This window comes from Siniperca chuatsi, linkage group LG15, assembly GCF_020085105.1.
Source record: "Siniperca chuatsi isolate FFG_IHB_CAS linkage group LG15, ASM2008510v1, whole genome shotgun sequence".
Lineage (NCBI taxonomy): Eukaryota > Metazoa > Chordata > Actinopteri > Centrarchiformes > Sinipercidae > Siniperca > Siniperca chuatsi.
Window position 1 is genome coordinate 10725400 of NC_058056.1, and position 21067 is coordinate 10746466.

General features: G+C 41.0%; 1 protein-coding gene and 1 long non-coding RNA gene across 2 annotated transcripts; both read right to left on the reverse strand.

The window, feature by feature from the left end:
• Positions 1-238: 238 nt before the first annotated feature.
• On the reverse strand, positions 239-16315 carry LOC122862461. The gene is made up of 3 exons (XR_006374705.1): positions 15850-16315; positions 3654-3832; positions 239-2037 (listed from the first exon to the last, which is right to left on the reverse strand). It is a non-coding gene; the product is annotated as an uncharacterized LOC122862461 (long non-coding RNA).
• A 1320-nt stretch (positions 16316-17635) lies between these two features.
• foxa2 (forkhead box A2) lies at positions 17636-20227 on the reverse strand. The gene is made up of 2 exons (XM_044167992.1): positions 19915-20227; positions 17636-19234 (listed from the first exon to the last, which is right to left on the reverse strand). The coding sequence occupies exons 1-2, from the start codon at positions 19984-19986 to the stop codon at positions 18062-18064; spliced, it is 1245 nt and encodes a 414-aa protein (XP_044023927.1). The 5' UTR covers positions 19987-20227; the 3' UTR covers positions 17636-18061.
• Positions 20228-21067: the final 840 nt, after the last annotated feature.

The window sequence follows — 21067 nt, forward strand, 5'->3', positions numbered from 1 at the left end:
GGAGGATAAATCCCTGCAGAGAACCAGCAACAGAACAGGGGATGAGATGAGCTTCTCCGAATACATCCCGGCCCATTTAAACCCTGTCTGATAGTCCCTGAAAGAATGCTTTTAGGAGGTTAAATTCTACTTTAGAATATGCCCATTTTAACAAAACTGAGGATTGTACATTCAAAAGACTGTTAAAATTATAATCTTTTTGGAGAAAATTACATTTCAAATAACACATGACACCTTCTCTTTAAAAGAAATATTTTATTCATGCGATTTCTACACAGTTGCAAGGATTTTTTTATTTCTAAGAAAGTTCTAACATTTCGTGCCAGGGCACCAATATTTTTTCCAATCATTTTTTGGCAATAGAGCAAACAAAGCCCTGAGTGAATCCCTGAGTATACAAAGCTCGCTCTGACTCTGAGAATTGGGCTGTAAAAGTCAGAAAACCCAGACAGAAGCGACGTTTTACTGATCAGTTGCAGGTCTCTGAAGAAACAACTTTTGACCTTCTTCTTTCTCTGTCTTTCCATCTCTTTCTCTCTCACACACACCTTTTTCGATTCTTCAATTTCTGTATATATATATATATATATATATATGTCTACAGTGTATATTTTTACTCACTCGGCCTCTCTTTTCCTGCATCTGTCTCTCTCACTTTTACAACTTCCATTCCTGTCCTTTTGATTAAAATTGTTTGTTTTAAAATATATTTATCATCTTTCCAGTGATAATAACTGCTTTATAGGCACAGGTAATTGCAGACTGTGAACCCAAAACGCCAGCAACAGACAATACAAATATTTGAGAGATTAGAAAAAAGCTGTTCCTGTGACCTGGGCTGAGTAGAAAATTGAAAATGAAATAAAGTGTTTTCCATCCTGATCATTTTTCCTTTCTTCGGAGGAGCCAGTCGGTAAGAGCCAAGCTTTTGTTCCTGTTATCACACACTGTTCATTTGTCCCACAGCCGGAAAGCCATGTTAAGATAACGCCATCCTATCATCTGATTGTCTTATCAAAGTTGAGCGACACAGCACACCCAGTCACTCTGAACATTCAGTCAGACTGGATGAAAAGGTTAAGTGCTCCGGACAACTCTTGTAAACGTTTGTGGTCAAAATACATAGAAAGCAAAAATAAACCATGAGTGTTTATTACACACACAATTTATTCAAGCTTTATTTGTCACATGCCATTTTGTTTCAACACACATGTTCACGCAGGCCAATACTCAAGCCTTGTTTAATTTCTTACAGCCTCCTCTCTGCATTTCAAGTGCAAGAGTGTGCAACCCTTATACAGCATTTGACACCAGGGTCAGTGGAATTGCCCCACTTGAACTAAAAGACATTTAGTTTGGTTTGGAAAGTGAAAACTCGAACACCATTAATTTGTTTGCTCTCCCACTAGTCATGACCACAGCAAATGCCATCACCTCAAAGAAGTGGTCGGCAGTCCTCACTTTTATTTGTTTGTTTCCTTGGAGGGTGTGAGAAGTTGTGGAGCGCGGCTGTAGCGGACATTGGACTCGTGGGGGGGAACGTGGGGACTCTCCAGAAGGAAGGCTTTGCGGGAAGAAAGCTATAGGGAGCTAGCAAACGAGTTAGCTAGCGACGTTGGGGGGTATTGTTGGGAGGGGTGGGGATTCATTTAGCCAAGCATAGCTGCTCTTGTTTGTGGTTGTCCCTGACAGCGTCGGCAACGCTGCTCCAAAGCACCTGTGTTTGCTCACTAGCTTTCCCCCAATCTGCTCGAAAAATGCTGCGAGCATGTCACATGGTGGCCAGATAGCCTGGGCACCATGGGAATACAAAAGCCGGGGCTTTTAGAACAGTTAATCATTAATGGAGGCCTCTCTTTTGTTCCCATTCAGCTCCGTGCTGACAGAGGCTTTGATATTACATATGGCAGACAGGTCAGACGTAGATATAGCCAAGTACATCGACAGGGAAGTGCTTTCAGGTCTCTTGATGCAGGATGATGAAAGTAGACGGTAAGCAGCAATGGAAATGTGTCCTTCCAATGAAGCCATGTGCATCTGTAGATAGGGAGAACACACAGGTCAATCTTACATAACATTATATGTAATTTTATGTTATTTTACAATATAATAACTTCAAAAGTGCTATTAACTGGTAGATGTGAGTTGCTAAGTAGCATTGGGCGGTACATAAAAGCTCAATAAGTGTGCTTAATTACACTGGAAATCCTATACTACTGAACAAAAAAAGTTAGAATAAGGACAACAAATTCATGATTACACTATTGTCACTGATTGGCAGGATGGCAATAAACGGACCAAGTCTTTCAGGGGATGGGAGGCCACTTTAGCAACCCCACAATTAATTAACATGCCCTAATCTCAGTTTGCTCTCCATCTTGAACTGTCAATGAAAAGTCCAGGACTCATTTCACGCCTGTCAAAGTAGGCTTTAGAACTGAAAAAAAAGCAATGCATGAACTTGCCTTCACAAAGCAGGACCAAATTTATCTTGAGGGGAGATTAGGTTTACACAGCCACATTCTTATAAAGCACTAAAAGGCTTCGGAGACAAACTCTTATCTCCCATTTACCTCAGCATGCCAATGGTTCTTTATTGAAAGTTAGTGTTGACCCCACCCTAACCCCCCACTGCTAATAATACTGTATGGGAGTTGGAGAGGAGAGTGGGATCACAAACATTTACGGCTGAAAATGCAGCAAAAGAACAGGCAAAGTGGCCACTCAACGCAGGATGCTTGGTGCGCCAAGAGTCAATCATTAACGTAACACATTTAGTGATATCTGCTGTCTCGCTCAGAGTAGAAGTCAAAAGATAAATGAAGGTTGTGTTTCACAGAATGAAGTAAGGCTCCAACTTAGGTGCTTTAGCAAACATACCAGCCCACACACAGGTTTCTTTTGAGACGTTTGTGGTTCTCATGTCAGAGTCTCGCTCGGACAATATGTTCTCAAGCCAACAATAGCGAAATGACTCAGGTTTATGTTTGTGTTAACATCAGTACAGCACTTCCTGAAATCTATGGAAACCTCTTTGCCACTTAACCGTTCCAACATTAAATATACTAGAGTCTCATTATTGTTTTATACTTGTTCTTGTTCTTTTATGAATAACTGGGATAAGAATAATGAAATGGTTTTCTATGTAACATGCCCAAAAACTTAAACCCAAACTTGTCAAGCATCATATATGGAAATATACATCATTTTCTTTTCATTCTCTTGTAGCATGAAGCAGATACTTAAACAAAAAATAAAAACATTTCATATCCTCTTCATCATGTGTGAGCATCATGCAGCAATAAATCTTTTCTTTCCTCACATGCAGCTTGACTTCACTACAGTGTGTTTATTTGCTAACCCTGGTCACCGATGATAAGAGCCGTTGGTGTCCCCTAACTATAGCTTGCAATCTCTCTTAGTGACAACACGCCCATGTTTCTACCAGCACGTTTGCACTGTGCAGCCTACAATAAGAAGAAAATAAAGAACAAAACATAGGTGCTAATAAATCCTCTGTCTCAGCTATAAAGAAATAAATTAGAGCAGAGTCAAAGGATGGGCTTAACAAGTGTATGCTTCAAACAAAAGTTCCTGTTTCAGGAGGGAAGGTGCATGGGTGATGGATGGCTTGGCAAACATAGTTGACATACCTGGCCAATGCCATGGGCCGGTCACAACCCAGGACTGAGAGGGACATTGTGTGAGTGTTTGAGTGTGTGTGTGTGTGTGTGTGTGCATCAGTGTAGCTCTTCAGCAGCTCTCCCTCTGAGGCTTCCTCTCCCTCCTCTCTTCCACTCGGGCCGTGGGGATCACTTCAGTCAGCAGAGCCCTATTTGACAGAGACACAGCCTCCATATAAATCCCATCCTCCTATTTATTTGATGTGCAGTTCTACTAGGACGCCTTCGATCCGTCCTCAGGGAGCCCGCATCTCAAAACACTCAAATAGTCTGGGTGTGGCGATAAGCACGGGGCTGGAATTATACTCCCAAATTCCCAAATCCTTATAGAGCATTGTTCCATAGCATTTTAAGACACATACACAGGAAGAAAACTGCCAGATATGGACTGGTGAATTTCTGCTATTTCAATTCTATATCCTTTAATGTATGTTTTTTATATGTGTGTGTTATATGTAAAAGATAAATAGATAGTAAACAAATAAGTTACAAAAAATATATGAAGGGGAAAAATCCAGGATGTTCCATGAGTGCAGTTTGGAGCGTCAGAGACGGGTCAGTGCAGTGTAGTGGATGAGTGGAACACCTTTACGGGGAACACCCAGGAATGTTTAGTTAACTCGCCCGTCGCATTCAAGCATGTGTCTCAGAGGTGTTTACAGGGTGTTGACATTCACACATTGGCAGCGAGGTAATGAATGGTATAACCATGTCTGGCATTGTTGGGCCCTGAAAGTGTTCTACAAAACTAAAATGAAGCATGGATTTATAGTCAAAATGTTCCAGCATGAACGGTGGCATTTAAATGGAGAAGTCGAAAACACTTCTATAATTCACTTCTGTTATTCATATTTATGTAATCAAATATTCATGCAACAAAAAAACTATTCTTATTACAGCAGCATTTTCAGCTAAAAAGCACTAAAAGAAATATCTCCTTTTACATTGCCAGTAAAATGCATGTAATTGTGAATCATAAAATATACATTATGAAAAACAAATTTCAATGTTTTAATATTAAGGTTAATATTCGCTTTTTGATGTTGTTGTTGTTGTGCTTAATATTTTGTCCATAAATTGTTAAATCATTTTTTCTAATATATAACAATAGTGAAATATATATGTATCTACACATTTAGATACATTTACTTTTTCAAAAGTAATTTTGGTTGATAATTCATAATTTGTTTTGCATGTTTGTTTTGCATATTCTTAAAACCTTTAATGCTTTTGCCTGTGAAATTGAATTCAGCATAAGATAATTTGTATTGTTTGTTATCTTCACATTTATAGAACTGATAATTCGTTAGATCAATAATATCAACCAAGCAAAATACATTTATCAAACTACATATTGTGTTTTATCTACTTACACAATTAAATGCTCATTTAAACATACAATAAAATATATTCATCTACATTTTTTTCCTATAAATAATTTACCTTTTTAATAACAGTGTACATTTTTCCAGAGGTTTTTTGAAACCCATTCAGATTTTTTATTTATTTTTTTTGGTTATAATATAAATAAAGTATAATTGCTCTGACTGTAAATTTCATGATGCAGTAACATGTGTAACCACTGATAAAACTAACCTGATAATGCCTGGTTTAATTTCCTTTTAGGTGATGGCTTAGCAATAAAACACAATTATGCAGTCATATAGCCACACATTGTAACAAAGGGCAAACACAAGGTATGTACATATAAATGTTTAAAACAGTTTAAAACAGCGTGACTATAAATCACATTTCCACATTTCTTTTAAAACACAGTTTGTGTTTTTAAGATGACTGTTTTGATGTACATGTTGAGTAAATATGATTTCCGATCATGAGTACTCATGAATCATTAATAGTATTTTGTTTATTTTTTAACATAAATTAAGACTTTAATGTTTTCATCAAAAATTGAGAAAGAGGCCATTATAGGTGATACTTTGAATATTATTATTGTTATTTTCCACAGACAGAAAAAGAAATGTACTAATAATCTAATCGTTTCTCATTTTGAAAATGTATATATACGTCACATTACATTTGTCTGAAGAATTTCAACTTAAAAACAAAAAACAAAAAACTAGATACATGCCAAGGTTCTTTTACTCAATTTCAAATTCAAATACCAAAAACCTCACAGTCACCCCTTGAGGAGGCTATCCTTTCTTCTGCCGCGGGTTGCCAAAGAGGCAACTAGTGCCAGCAAGCACAAGTCAGCATGTCATTCTGTCTGTCTGTCTGTCTGTCTGTCTGTCTGTCTGTCTGTCCGTATGACCACCCACTGAGAGCTATGGGGCATGAAGTGAACAGCTCCAACCACCTCCCGCCAGCTTTATACTGAGCTACAGGTGACAAAACACCTAACCTAAGTGCCTACACATCCAATTACTTTAGGTCACATCACGTCACATGTAGCGACTGAACCACACACCAGAGTGCTACAGGTCGACCGCCATTGTTTAAGGTAATTGGAGGGGTGTTGTAAGTTTCCTATGACTCACACGGTTCTTTTCTCCACCCATGAATGCTGGAAGATTGTAAGTCATAGTGAACTTAAAAACGAAGTCCTCTCAACTCATAAATTACACGGCCACGGACAACCTTAAGCAGTGTTGAAATGCCTCGAACAGAGCTTTATTTCAGCGTTGGTGGAGCGTGAAGCTGAGAGCACCACCCCTGAGAGCTTGGCTCTCACAGGCATAAATAAGACAGCTATTTATCTTGCCATACCTGAGGTCTGACATGCTGGCAAAACGCTGGTGGTGCACCAAAGGTGGATGTGAAAACAAGCACTTACTGTTTCTTAATAATGTTGCTCTTTGAGGTATTGCTTCCGTAACAGGTCATACCTTACTTTTTTTGTGATTAGGCCCCTTGTGAATAAAGTCTGGTCTTAGATTTAAAATTTTCTGCCCCAAACAAAAGGGTTTTCCTTCCTGGGACCTGTCATGGCACAGCTACTGGCACTTTGAAATCTGATCTGATAGATTAAGAGCTTAGCCGTTAGAATAAATGTGGAATTATCATGGGTTGTGTTTTCACTCTGGTGGCAAAAAAAAATAAATCAGTTTTCCTGTATCTGTGAGTAAGTTTAAAAGAGCACTTGAAACCCAAGATGTCATTCTCTTGAAATACATTACAACTTTAAACAAAAAACTATATTTAATACCTGTATTTCTAAGTAGTTATAGAAATGTGACAGTGGAAAAAACACAGCCAGTGAATCTCTTTTTTCAAAGGTTTTCCTTCACAACATCATACTGTGTAGAAATCATCCTCAGTCTGACCACCCAGGGGGTCCCTGACACCACAACCTTTACAGAGGGGGATGGGCATGTGTGTGTGTGTGTGTGTGTGTGTGTGTGTGTGTGTGTGTGTGTGTGTGTGTTTGTGTTTAGGCAAGTGTCTGCTCACATGCATGAATATGCTCCTTCATCTTATGTGTATTGATCGTCCTGTGACATCCCACTGCTCTTCTTTTTTTGTTTGTTTGTTTGTTTGTTTGTTGCAGATACATTTACTATTGTTATTTTATTCCTGGCAGACTTCAACAGAGAAGCACGCTACTTCCATTTCCTGCCACGCAGACAACATAACATGTATTGAGTGTGAATACACATTCAGCAGAGAACTGGTCAATGTAAATGCAAACACAAACCAACAAACCAAAACAAAAGAGCACAATATGGATCCTTCTCTCAGCCAGAGCCACTACACTTGCTCTGTTTGCCCTCTCTTCTGGCTGGAGTTGCCATTAGGTCATATAATGGCCGTGTCTCATTTCTCCCTCAAGAGCCCTCGGAAGCTTCCTGCCTTTGGCTGGAAAAGTACATCTTTGTCACGTTCTAGAAATGGGACTGCTTGCTTAGATTTTTCTCACATCCGACATCTAACTCTTTATCGTCTGTTCCTTTGTCAATAGAAAGGATTCAGACTGCTCTAAAATGAAAATTCTGTCTGATGCAAAAACCACTCGCGTATCGTTATCGCACTCTGTGCTTGACTTGTGCTGCCTCCTCTAAGAAGGGGAGAGGGGTCAGCTGTTATCCCTCCTCCCTGGCTGCCACCCTGCCTTTTATGGCAAAGTGAGAGCGATTCAACCCCTAAACGAGTACACATGCTAAGGTGAACAGAGATACACGTACGATAACCCATTCAATTAGACAACACCGTCATGGCAGGCAGAATGTGGACAGATAAATGACCATACAGTATGGTGTACAATGGGAATTAAAAGTATAGGGCAGCTGGGCTCTTATCTGGCCGGGGAAGAAGAAACCAGGCAACAAAGGGAGGCCTAAGACTAAGAGGCTTGATGCATGGGAAAGCCATTGTGGCTGCCCTTCTGCTGAGCAAATAGTCCAAACTGTTCATTCCCCATCTCCCATTCTCTCGCCGGTACATTGTTTGTGTCCTTGCATTTCATTCTGACTGGGGAAGATTGCTCTCAGGGCCAGTGAGCAAACAGTCCAGAAAAGAGCCAGCTATCTCCTGCCGTTCCCAGGAGAACTAGCATTTTTATTTCAGCTCCAAGCTGTCAAAGGATTGGAGAGTTTATGTCAGGATCCTGAATTAATTGCTTTAAGCCTTGGGGCCGACGCCGGCGTTTTTATCACCAAATGTTCGGTAAAATGTTTCCTAGCAAATTATGCAGCCCCCCCAGCATCACCTCTCTTAGTCGCCAAACATTTGGTATTTGATACATACAGGATGAGTTTCTGCAACACAAATGATGTGTTTAGTTGTTGTGACAGCACAATGGTGTGAATAGTGATGGGCTATAGCACGGCTGTCAAGGATTTGGTGGAATGAAGGCAAACAGCAAACTTTTGTGTGTGTGTTTTTTTTCTCTCTCTCCATGACGGTGGGTACACGAGCCAAGCTTGGCAATAAAATGAGTAAGCTTACAGATGCCTCAATAAACCATAGCTGTTCAGACATTTGGTGGACCGAGCTTTAAAGGCTCCAAACTGTCCTCTGAACTGCCAAACTGACTTCAGAACCGTCTGTCATCCTCATATCCATCCCATGCTACTGCTTACTTAATAACTATACACAGTATATCATACATTTGGATCTGCAAAACTCCTATATGCCTGCAAACCATGTATCCAACCTAACTCCATACAGCAACGACTTCATCATCTTAAACAACCAGTTTTAAGACAAACTTTGCGCTAAATTTCATAGCAGTGAATTAATTAATATCTTCATCGTTAATAGTGAAAATCACACAATTGATACAATTAACTTTTTTGGCTCCTAACAAACTTTCTGATCCAATGTATCAATCCCAAATATCCCATTTATCCTATGCAAAGATTTATTTATTTTTTTGAGGAAGATAATTGCTCCAGTTTTTAGAAACATCATTATGTTGGCATATCTGGATGTTGTGTTTTCATTCTCTGTTGGCTCCTACGTGAACGGGCCAAAAACAACACAGAAACGGGCGGTCCAACAGTTCCAGTTTTCAGAGCCACACATCAATAACTGAACCAGGAGCCACCATCTGGACTTTGCTTTTCTTCACATAAATGCATCTGACTGCGTAGTGAACCATTATATTTGCATCTAAAAAGCATTAGCAATATTTCCCCATGCCGCTTAATACTGTGCTATTTGTATAAATAAGCCGTTTGACAAACTACCTGTCATCCACCCATCGCTGCCAACAACAAATGAAGGTGGTGCTCCTCTGATCTAGACAATGATAGGGAGTTGTTCACAAAAATATGCGACTACTTCTCACATGAAAGGTTTGCATATGAAGGGAAGTCCATGTGAAATTTGCATTAATGCATAAACGCAACTGTCTGTGACACTATGACCTCAAACAGTGGTTGGTTGTAACAAGTCTGAACCCACAGCTGATTTTACTGTAACCAAGGCCCTCACAAATGAATCATGATATATAGTAGATGTCCCTTTCACCTAACATTATCTTTCTCTTGGGCACTTCAAGATAAGGGTATCCCAGCTCTGACCAATAAATCTGCCAGTTGACTCCTTAATCTGAAAGGATATTAAGTGACAAACACTGTGACGTTTCTGTCAGCGTCAAGCAGACGAGGGTTAAATAGTGTGTATCAGGGGACTACTCTGCAGTGGGGAAAACATACAGGCCTCATCCTTCACCATAATCTGCTCAACAGCCCTGTAGACACCTCCCAGCTTTCCTCAATCCTTCAGCTGAGTATCTGCCTTTCCATTATAAATAACTCAGCCATTTATATGGGATTAAATTGGGGATTAATTTGATTCAAGTCAGGGTATGGGAATTCATTAGCGGGCTGACAGTGGCGCTATACATGTAGGGAATTTAATTTGAATCCCCCAAGGGAAGCACTATGGGGCATTGGGGCCGTGTTGAAATGGAGGTCTTAAAGACAAGGGGGGGTATTGTTCCACACTTTGGACACTTGTAAGGTGGTGCTTTATTGCTGTTTATGGGTTGTTATCAAATTGACAGCAGCAATACTACTAGGTGAGAGTGTCCTGAAAAAGACAGACCATGCTGGAAGGAGAGAGATGAGTTTATCTGAAGGGAAAGAGGGCTTACCCTCAGTTTTGGCCTTGTCTATCTGCATGGATCAAGAATAGTTCTTGACACTCGCATGGCCGTGAAGAAGTAAATACAGGGTTTTCACACAGATTTGGCTCGCACTCATATGGTATTAAAATGAGCACATTATTTGAATGTCAGTGACTCTCATGAATGTTGAAATGGCATATCTATCGCTGCCATTCCCGACAAGCTGTGTGGTGTAAAGTAAAGGCATTAAATTCAACTCGGGCGCAGATTACAGAATTCACCCCTGCAGAACACTGTCCTGGCATTCTCTAAATTGGACAAGTCCCATTGTAAGAGCCTATCACAGTGCACATGTCTGCATAGGAGAACATATGCAGGACAAAATATTCCGTAGTTTGTTATTCCGAGGACAGCACTGGGGGCACACAGGCTTGTTTGCCTTTGCTGGGAGAGGAGATTGGATTGGGGGTTTAAATGAATCGCTGGCGCACCACGTTTATAGGTTTCATTAACTTTTAATGAGTTGGGTGTCCTTCGCTGTGATTGGCTGGCAAAGCTCTGCCTTCACTTCCTGGAACTGGAGCTGAGGGGGAAGTGAGAAGATATTGCAGCATGTTGGCTTCCATGTCATGGCCATGCGCTGCTGAATGTGCCACACTGGGTGGAAATGGGTCAAAAAAGGGGTATAATGTGGTATTTCAGCACAGAAGCCCCAGATATCCATCAACACTGGCAACTGCTGAATCTAAAACCTGGAGGTATCGAGTCTCGAGGGGAATAAAGAAACCTTGGCAGATCAATCACAGCCAAGCAGGCATCCCTTTACCACAGCTGACTGACATATTGTTTTATGGTCGCTTTGCCAACAAGGTTTGATCTCAAAGACAGGCATGAGACCCACTGGGAAATGCCTGTGGAATTACCAAAGAGGAGCTAGAAGCATGAGCGCGTGTATGCACACAAATTGTCCCAGCAGTCGACTCGAGCAATACCTAACTTCATATTTTGAGCATTTTTAATCTCCATCCAATATAGTAGCTTTCTGCCTGGTTGATCACATTATCTATTATCTTGCATGAAGGGTTTTCCTGTACGCTTTATGTTTCTCCTTGAGAAGCTAATCCCCTCCTCTAGTGTGTGGCTGAGCCTCACTTCAGCACTCCCGAGAAACAAAGGCCTTGCCCGTCATCTCAATTTTATCTCCAACACATTGACATAAGATGGAAAGTAAGACATTTACATTATTTCCATCACCCTTGATTTTCAGTTGTTACCCTCTCCTTGATTGGTTTGGTAAGGTAGGGGCCGACTTCTCTTGCATTTGTGTGATGACAGACCGGTGTTGCAATACTTTACAAGGATAAACACTGACCATCCATCCACTTCCAGGCATATGAAAGCAGCAGGGTAGTGAGAGGCACCCCGTCTCGGCCTGAATAGATCGCCTTTAGGTCACTGCACGTCCCACCAGCTGCTGCCTCACAGTACTCAATGGGCATTGTTGGTGGACCTCTCTCTTTCCCTCTCTCTCTCTCTTTCTCTCTCAGGACATGAAGGAGTCCTACAGTGGAATGTCACATAGTCCTGTCAGAAGAGTGCGGACACATCACAGTCAGCGGCCGCATTCTCACCCTGTCCGTGCTGCCATCTCTCCATCGTTCTTAAACACAAACACAGACACACACCTCTTCTTTCCGTCATAGCAGAACCCCAAACTGACCTCCATACAGCTTTAGATTTGCAAAATAACAGCCACATGTGTCAGTTACGTTGACTGTGAAACTTTCCAACAGTTTAAGATTAAATTTTCCATAATGAAAAGGAGTGAACAGTAACCATTAAAAATCTACTTCTTGTTTAAGAAAAAAGGCACAAGCAGAAAGGTAGAAAGAGTCACATTTTTGTATGAACAGCAGGAAGGTAGAGAAAAACATAATTGAAGTGTGTATTGCTTTGGTACGCATCTGTAAATCCCTGATTATACTCTAGATGAAATATTTCAGAACAAGAGCAGAAGAACAGACTTTAAAATCTCCTCTAAGGTTGTTTCTACACTTGAAGATCATGTAAAATATCCTCAACAAATATTAACCAACCATTTAGATATTATTTATGAATTTAAAAACTCACGCAAACATCACTTTTTTTCAAGTGGATGTAAAGGCCATTACAGTCAAACAGTTCATTTCAAGCTTCAGAATCTGTCAGGACTTCAGTTTAATTTATTCACTGATAAGATTATGTTGTTTTGACTTTTTTTGACTGTTTCAATTTCCTTATTAAAATAGAATATCCACTGGGTTGATTTAAGCTAAATAACTAAACCCAGGCTGTGCATTGCAGGCCTGTTTGAAGCCCAAATACACAATAAAACTATGTGGACAAATTAGAATCAGCTTAAATTCCATTGTAATATATACTCATATTTGTTCAATGTGCAGTTTTAGTTTAGTTTATACTGTATTTTTAATTAATGTTTTCTCTATAGATACTAAAAAATCATTACCATGACTGCACAAATGTGTGCAAACGTATTTATCTTTTAACCTTCATAACCAAATGTATTATTAGTCTATAATATGACAACAGGCTTAAGAATGAATTGTGCTGTTTCAGTTACAAATTAGAAACGCAGCTCACTTTACAATTTAAATTTTGATTTTCCAATTTGACATAGTATGTCGCTGCTTTCAAAACCAGCTAACTTTATTTTCACGTTAGGTTGTGCGCTCATCCTAAATTCCGTATGAACCAATTACCAATAATAGACTACAGACAATAATGACAGCAGGATAATAAAACAGCAATAGCTACTACAGGAAAAAAAAAAATTTTATCCATGGCTTAAATCGTTTTCTTATCGTTCGTAGGCCTACTTAAAATTGACAATAACTGATATAGCCTAGGCCTAATCGTCTGCCTCATTGTGTTTTCACACACTTTTCGAAATGAAAAAAATAACAACAGCCTAATAGTGAACAAACCTAGGTGTGTTAAATAAATGTAATAAATGTATGTATTAATTGGCAGTGGATAAGCGCGGAGAAAATTTGAGACACGTACGGGCGATAGATGAACGGGATGGCGGAGCGTCACACCGGGACAGGCCGCCCGCTGGGAAACCATGGGTGGCTTTGAGTTTTGACTTTGTGGTCCCTTTAATATACTGAGGGACGGCAGTTTGCCTTGCTAAGATATGGGATTAGGAGTATTTCTGGTGAAAGAGGAGTTAAGTCGGGCTAGTGTGGACGGTCCCTCCCCTGCAAAAGGCTGAGACAGAATTACAGCTTGTTGGACCGGTGTCCCGCCGTCGCCATGGAGACAGATCTACTTGGGTGTTCCAGTCCGCGGGCTGCAGCGTAGAGCCTATAGGTGCGGCAGACGCCCTGCTGTATGTAACACCATCTGACTCCATGAAATAACTCTACACCCGATTAATATACAGATATGTAGCCTGATGAGCCGAGCAATTACTGATTATTGAAGAGCTTTTGTAGGCCGATTGGAGGACTGATTACTAAACTGTCCTGCACGGACGCAGATCTGACTGCGTAAGCTGCGACTCCCCCGATGGGAATTTTCATATAATATTTCTTACAATTTTTATATATAATTTTCACTCTTTCATGCATAAACCTGCTCTCAGGAATGGTATAGTGCCCTTACCCTGCTATATTCAGTAGACGCCCATGGGTAGATGTGCATATGGCTTACAGGATACTGAGTCATTCAATGAAAATAGAGGCCCAAACTCGCCTAGGCATTCAAATGCACCGCTGCAGGGAAAATGTCTCACTTTGGATGTCTGGTACAATTAGATGCTATTTAAAGAAATAACAGGGGGAAAGAAGTAGAACGCCTATACAATGCAGTTCAATGTTAACAAAATAAACTTAACCATGAATAGCAGACATTTTGTTATCTGTATACTACATTACTTCTTTTTATGCAAACCCTATTTAACAGAACTTTATTATATTTCTATTCTATTTATTAATACCTGCAAATTTCCCGCCAACAACAGAGTCAGACGGCCTGCAAAAGATGCATCTGAAAGCTTTGTGTCTGTGGGAATGGAGGTCTGATTATCGGGCCTTAATCAAGAAATATGCAAATGCGACCAGAAGAAATGCAGAGAAATCAGGTTAGCGGAGTAAAAAGGATCAACAGGCTGGACCATCCTTTATTCAGTTGCTATAACAACAGATGTTCTCGTCTATGATGGTGCGACTGGGAGCCGCAGAGGTGTCCTCCCTGATGGGAAGCCTGTACAAGTTAGGAGATGGGGAAGGCGCCGTGATGTGGCCTCGGCGCACTTTTGTCCACCAGTACAGATTGAGGTTGGTTACCTTTGAACCGGCAAAGCTCCAAAAGGCCATTCCCATCGCAGTGTGCTGGAGAGGGCTTGACTGGGGTTATCACGCCTTCAAAGGATCGGAGGAGAGTCGCGTCGGGATACTGTTGTTTAATATTGGCTAATGGACATTTTGGAGGGCTCTCCATCTACTTAAGATTTAGAGGGACAAGTTCTCCAAATACGGCCTATTGGACATTATTTTGTAAAAGCATCATTGCAGAAATATTTGGACACCCTCATTTAAGTATTACATACGTTCAAGTATTATTTATTATTTAATCAATTATGATTCATTATTTAATCAATTATTATTTATTATTTAATCAATTAGTATTGTTATTGTTGTTGTTGTTATCATTATGCGATATGCTTTATTTAATAAATTAGTGATAAATTACAATAAACATTTTAAGCACTATCAGTGAGCATTGCTTTTAATATATAAAATACGCTATAATGAGCTTCGATTCTTGAACAAGAAAAAACAAAGGCTCTATTACCCGCATTTACTAAAAACGTCACGGACAGTTTAACGTAGGCTACATTTGAGAATTACTGATTAAAATATACCCTGAAGGAAAAATAACATCGATTTGCACAGGCTGCTGGTGTAATATACAAGCAGCAGCAGGGTCAGTGCTGCAGCAAAGCGCGCGTTCATGACATCAGTGCAGCAGCAACGAGATCAATCAGCCGCACACTGCAAAAAATATCCATCTCAACAAGTCATTAAGTCCATATTTCTCTGAACGCGCGAAGAGATCCGCTAGTTTCACCTGTTTCCCGTGTAAATTCAACATTGATTTGCAAGAAATAAGTTCTCTTATTTGATAGAGAGCTTGTGCCTTATGTGATTTTGTTTTAAGAAAGCACCACCACTGAAAACAAGCGGAATCATCTCATCCTCCTTTCGTCGCTTTTAAAGATACATTTTAAAAATGCTTCAGCAATGAGACAAAATCACCTTAGTTAGTGACAAGGTTTTTTATGGGGGGTTGCAGTGCAGCAGGATCCCTCTCCATCACGCAACTCAAAGACACAGAAACTTGAAGCAACCTCTATCACACAACCTGCAGATCCCCTCAGCTTTGCACCACCCTGTCGTGAAATCCAATACGTCTCCTTTCTCATGAATTCAGGATATCAGCCCCAGCCGCCCCCCCACCCCTCCTCATGCATGTCCGGCAACGGCCATCAAACCACCTCACCCTCCTGGTAAAGAATAAAGATTTTTTTTAAAAAGAGAACTGTTATAGAAAATAAAAGCTTCATACCTGTGCAAAATAGCCGGGGCTTGTTGTTGGCAAGTCACACAGGAGCCCATTGTAGAAGCTCGCCTTCTGCCTTCTGCAAAGGGCTCCAGACATCACGGCATTTATTTGAGCTCAAACTCTGTCACTGTTGACTTTAGCACAAAGCAAAGATTTCACTGCCCCGCTAGTTAAAAAAAATGATTATTTTACAGAGATATCGATCAGTGTGCCATAAAAAAATCAGCTTAGCATTATATGTCTAAAATGAATAGAACGAAATTTAATGTCTGTGTAAATTGACAGAGCTGCGGCGTCCTATTCAAAGTTTACACTTGTGCAATTTGGTTTGCGTGTGTACTCTTCCTATATGTGGGCATAGCCTCCACTCTATTGTTTACTGCCTTTGTTTATTCGCAGATCACGCTGTTTAAAGTGCGATCTGTAAAGAGGGTCTGGAGAATAAACGCACACTTTAGGCCCTACGTGTTCAGAAGGCGAAGGGGTGTCATTTGGTTATAAGGGAAGCAGAAATGTCCCCAAACTCCCTGGCCTTGGATTTGAGCTCAGCAGGGAAGGACAGGCAGGAGGGGGTGATTCATTTGGACTACAACTTGCCTATCTTATCTAACAAGAGGGGAGGGTCCAACTACTTTAAAAATAGGGAGTAGACAATGGACCCCCAGATTGTGGGGAGAGAAGTTAGAGCATCACATTCAGGCGGCTCTGTTCCCAAATCAGCCCCCTTTTCCAGCAACTATTCTCCAGCGCCACGGGAGGCTGTTTTATGTGACAATGACACTTAATCTTATTCACTGATCTGAACTTTGCTGTGTGTGTGTGTGTGTGTGTGTGTGTGTGTGTGTGTGTGTGTTTGTATATGTGTGTGTGTGGGGGGGGGGGGGGTCAACCTGGGTGACAGGCAGGCAGGCAGGCATGGTGTTTGAGTGACAGTGCTAGATAGGGTTGAATCTTGATGTGTCTCACTGTATGTGTGGGAATTTAAATGGCTGATTTAATGCATGTATATTATTATTTGACCAACTCTTCCTACACACGTTGCAGCAGCCGAATTTTAGGGAGATAAAAGTGTACAACGTGGGCATGTTAGCGATTCTGCATGATGTAAATTTCTGCAGAAAACACACATTTTCATTTGCGGCCTGTTTGGAGTAGAGGTTGTATTTTATTGGCTGCTTCCTTCTGTCTAAAATGCTTCTGCGCTTGTAGGGTTTTCTTCTTCATCACTTCCGTCCCAAAATATTACATGATGTGTTGGATAAACTTTTTCCCCCATAAATATTCCAATTTGTGTTTGGGATTAATAAGCATGTGGTCGTTTTGTTTGCATTTTCTGACTGACAAATTGAGAGCATTGTGCACAATATTGTCCAGCAAAGCTATTAATCCCTCCTGAAAATATGCGCCTTATTATAAAAGCACATAGATAAGAATCGTTTTTAGAATTAAAAAAGAAGGAATTTGTTCATGCCATTTCATAAATAGCCAAAACTGTATCTAGTGAAAAATATTTTACTTTGCATCTTCCTCTTTACAAATTTTTGTTTTTAACATTTAATGTGTATTTAGTGTAAACTAATTGAAATTAATGTTTAATGTCATTTTTTTGTTTTGCCTATGGTTATGTTGTATTCATTTAGCCTATATTAATTTAACGTAGGTCCACCCTTAACAGGAACACAATTGCTGTTAACAAAATTTAATGGTGGAGATGCTTGTTGCTGCTGTTGTAGCATAATAATAATAATAATAATAATAATAATAATAATAACGATCAAACACCATGATATTCAGAAAACAAAACCAATAACACTTTAATATAGATTCTGTTCTTGTCACTACAAGAATACACATATACAAGCCATAAATAGGAATTACACAAATGATTGAAGAAATCCTGCGAGGCATTTAAATTCATTTAGGAATCCAGTTATGCAGATGTAGGCTATTTTACAGCAAGTTGTTGTTTGTCTTTGGGGTCCATTCCTGAAGCCGACTTCTGAACAGATCTCGTCACATTATCATTACTTTTAATTATTATTATCAACACCCTCTCTCAAAATAATTAGGCTACTAACAAACTCGACAACTAAAACGGTGGGAAACGTCAAAAATATCTGAAATACATATTGTACACAAACTCTATATTTTTTTTTTTTACAAATGTACAAATTGAAGGGGAAGAAAGTCCACATCGGATGGAGGGGTAAAGAGTTTATGAGGAGTTCATGATTGGCCTGGAATAGACGCCTTGATAGTAAGTTGTGTCAGGTATGGATGAAGAATCCAGACCGGCTTTCCCCGCCATGGAGCCCATGGAAAGAGCCCCGGCCATGGGGGAGCCATAGCCAGAGTAATGCATCACCTGCTCGTAAGTCTTTAGGTCCATTTTGTGATGCTGCTGCTCCGAGGACATGAGGTTATTTATGGAGAAGGGGTGGTTGAAGGAGTAGTGGTGCTCCGGCTTCAGGTGCGCTTCGTGCGCAAGGACCGAGTGATGCTGAGACATGAGGTGCTGCCCCTGCGACACCGGGGAGGCGGCGGCGTGCTCCGGGCTCAGGGCCTGGCTCGTCTTCATGTCCGACAGGGACCTTTTGTGGTCGCTGGAGGAGGAGTTGGAGTGCGGGGACTCGTTACCGTTGCAGCTCTCCGAGCTGCTGTTGGAGGAGCCGCCGTCTCCCCCTTTGCGCCCGGAATCCTTCATGGTCTTCTTATCGCACTTGAAGCGCTTCTGCCTTCTCAGGTAGCAGCCGTTCTCAAACATGTTCCCGGAGTCCGGGTGGAGAGTCCAAAAGGAGCCTTTCCCGGGTTTATCCGGCGACCTGGGCACTTTGAGGAAACAGTCATTGAACGACAAAGAGTGGCGAATGGAGTTCTGCCAGCGCTGCTGGTTCTGTCGGTAAAAAGGGAAGAGGTCCATTATCCACTGGTAGATCTCGGCCAATGTCAGCATCTTGCTGGGAGACTGCTGGATGGCCATGGTGATGAGGGAAATGTAGGAATATGGGGGTTTGGCGTGCGTGTAGCTCCTGCGGTAGGTCTTAGGGTCTCTGGACCTGTTAATGTTAGACTGTCCGTAAATGGGGCTCATGGCGTTCATGTTGGTGTAGGATGTCAGGGCGTTCATAGATGCGGGCTGCGCGGTCATGGGACTCATACTGGGGCTCAGGGCTGCGCTCATGGCCGTCATGCCTGCGCCCATGCCGTTCATGGCTCCGGTGCCCGGTGACATGCCGGTCATGGAGGGACTCATGCCCGTGTTGACGTATGACATGTTCATGGAGTTGGCCGTCATGTTGGCAGTGGTGTTCATGCCGGACATGCTCATGTAGGTATTCATAGAGTTCATTCCCAGGCCCGTGTTCATGTTGCCAACCGAGGTGTAACACTGTCAGTGAGGGAAAGAGGCAATCATCAGTTTAATCTCGCACAAGCATTACAGTGAGGAATTAAAAGCAACAGTAATTCCTAAATACAGAAGTCAGTTTTCCTTTAAACCTTGTAAAATCAGAATGATAATAATTCAAAATAAGATTAAAATAGCTGGTCATTTAAATGCGCACCGGCTCCTAAAGGTTGAAATGGACAAATAGTTTTAAAATTAAAAACACCGCTGCATATGATTAACAATGCATTTAATGCCACTTGTATGGCAAGCACATTAAGTTGAACAATCCGCTAAAAATGTACAATGTCGATGAGAACGTTGACACCTAATATGACTGTGCTCACGCACAAAATAACGACTGCAACGCAAATATTTAAATCAATCTCCCCCAAATCAAACAGCTCAGATGTTTGTTGAGTGAAAACATGACAAAAAATAATCTGATTTAGTAAAGATGCGTATAGATTTATGAAATTATAATCCGAGCGAAAAGTCGCCCCCCCCCCCTAGATGTCAAGCAACTTTGTTAGGATAGAGCGCTGCGTGGAGATGGGGGAGGATTTGGAGGCGCCTCAAGTCAATATTTGATCACAAAGTTAATATTATCTCAGGGCTAATATTGAGTTGTATAAAATGGGATCGGCTTTAGACGGAAAAAAATATATATTTAAGGTACCCACCTCGGGCTCTCCGTAGTAGGTGCTCCAGTCGGTGTGTTCGTGTCCTTCCATTTTAACTGCTCCAAGCATCATGGAGGACTTTTACAAAGCGTCTCCCAGCAGAGGAAAAGCCAAAAGTCTCTCTAATAGCAGGTGACTGGGGACCACTGAGTGTATTTGGGTCGTCGGTGTGTCCCTTCGTCAAGGACTGGCGCATGTGTGTCTTATGGAGCCAGCCGTGAAATGCGTCTGTCAGTGACTGGAGTTCAAATGACGCTCCGTGCTGCCTGTTAACGCTGTGATATAGCTCTGTGCGCTAGGCAAGCCTCCAATCCCTACTTCTACGCCTTGGGCCCTATTTGAATAATCTCCTCGCACCTAGGCGTGAGACTCCTCAAGCCCCCCCTCCACCCCCCTCCACCCCCCTCACCCCAATTGTACACCTGCGCTGACTGAAAAGAACAGTTTCTTATGAAAAGCTTCATTATAAACTAATCTTATTGTATTTTGGCTGAAAAAAAGAGCCATAAAGGGAATGTTTGACGCTCTTCCTTGGTGTGCTTTTCATTACGCACATCCTCCGACGCTCTTATTCCACTTCAACTGAGCTGAAATCATAATCCATTTTATTGCGTTGCGTTGAAGGAATTTATAGCCTACGCCTATATATAACTGTTCATTATTTTACACCAACAACACCAAAGAACATGGAAACGTTTATGAATTAGATAAAGGCTGATCTATCAGCAGAAACCCGCTTAAAGGAATGTTTTCAGGCAAACGCAACCATTAATTAATAAACGTATTACAGTATATTGCCAGGGTTGTGTTGCTGTATAAATCCAGGCACATTAAACTCGAAGAGTAACATCATCATGTTTTTAAAACGCCAGTCTTAACCTGCAGAGAATAATGATCTTATGGCAGATGGGGGCCTGCATGCACGCATGTGTGCGGTGCACAAGAGCACTACATTCAAACGATTTAAGCTCCTTTGATAAAGCGGGCTGATGTTATTAATGAAACTAAAAGCCATTTCATCACTTTGCCGGAGGTGTAATATAATTAGGTTCTAAAACAAATCAGCTGGTTTCTACATATCTGTCAATATTAAAGTGTGTACATTTTTACCAAATAATTTCACTAATATTTGCAAAAAGGCGAGGTTTTATCC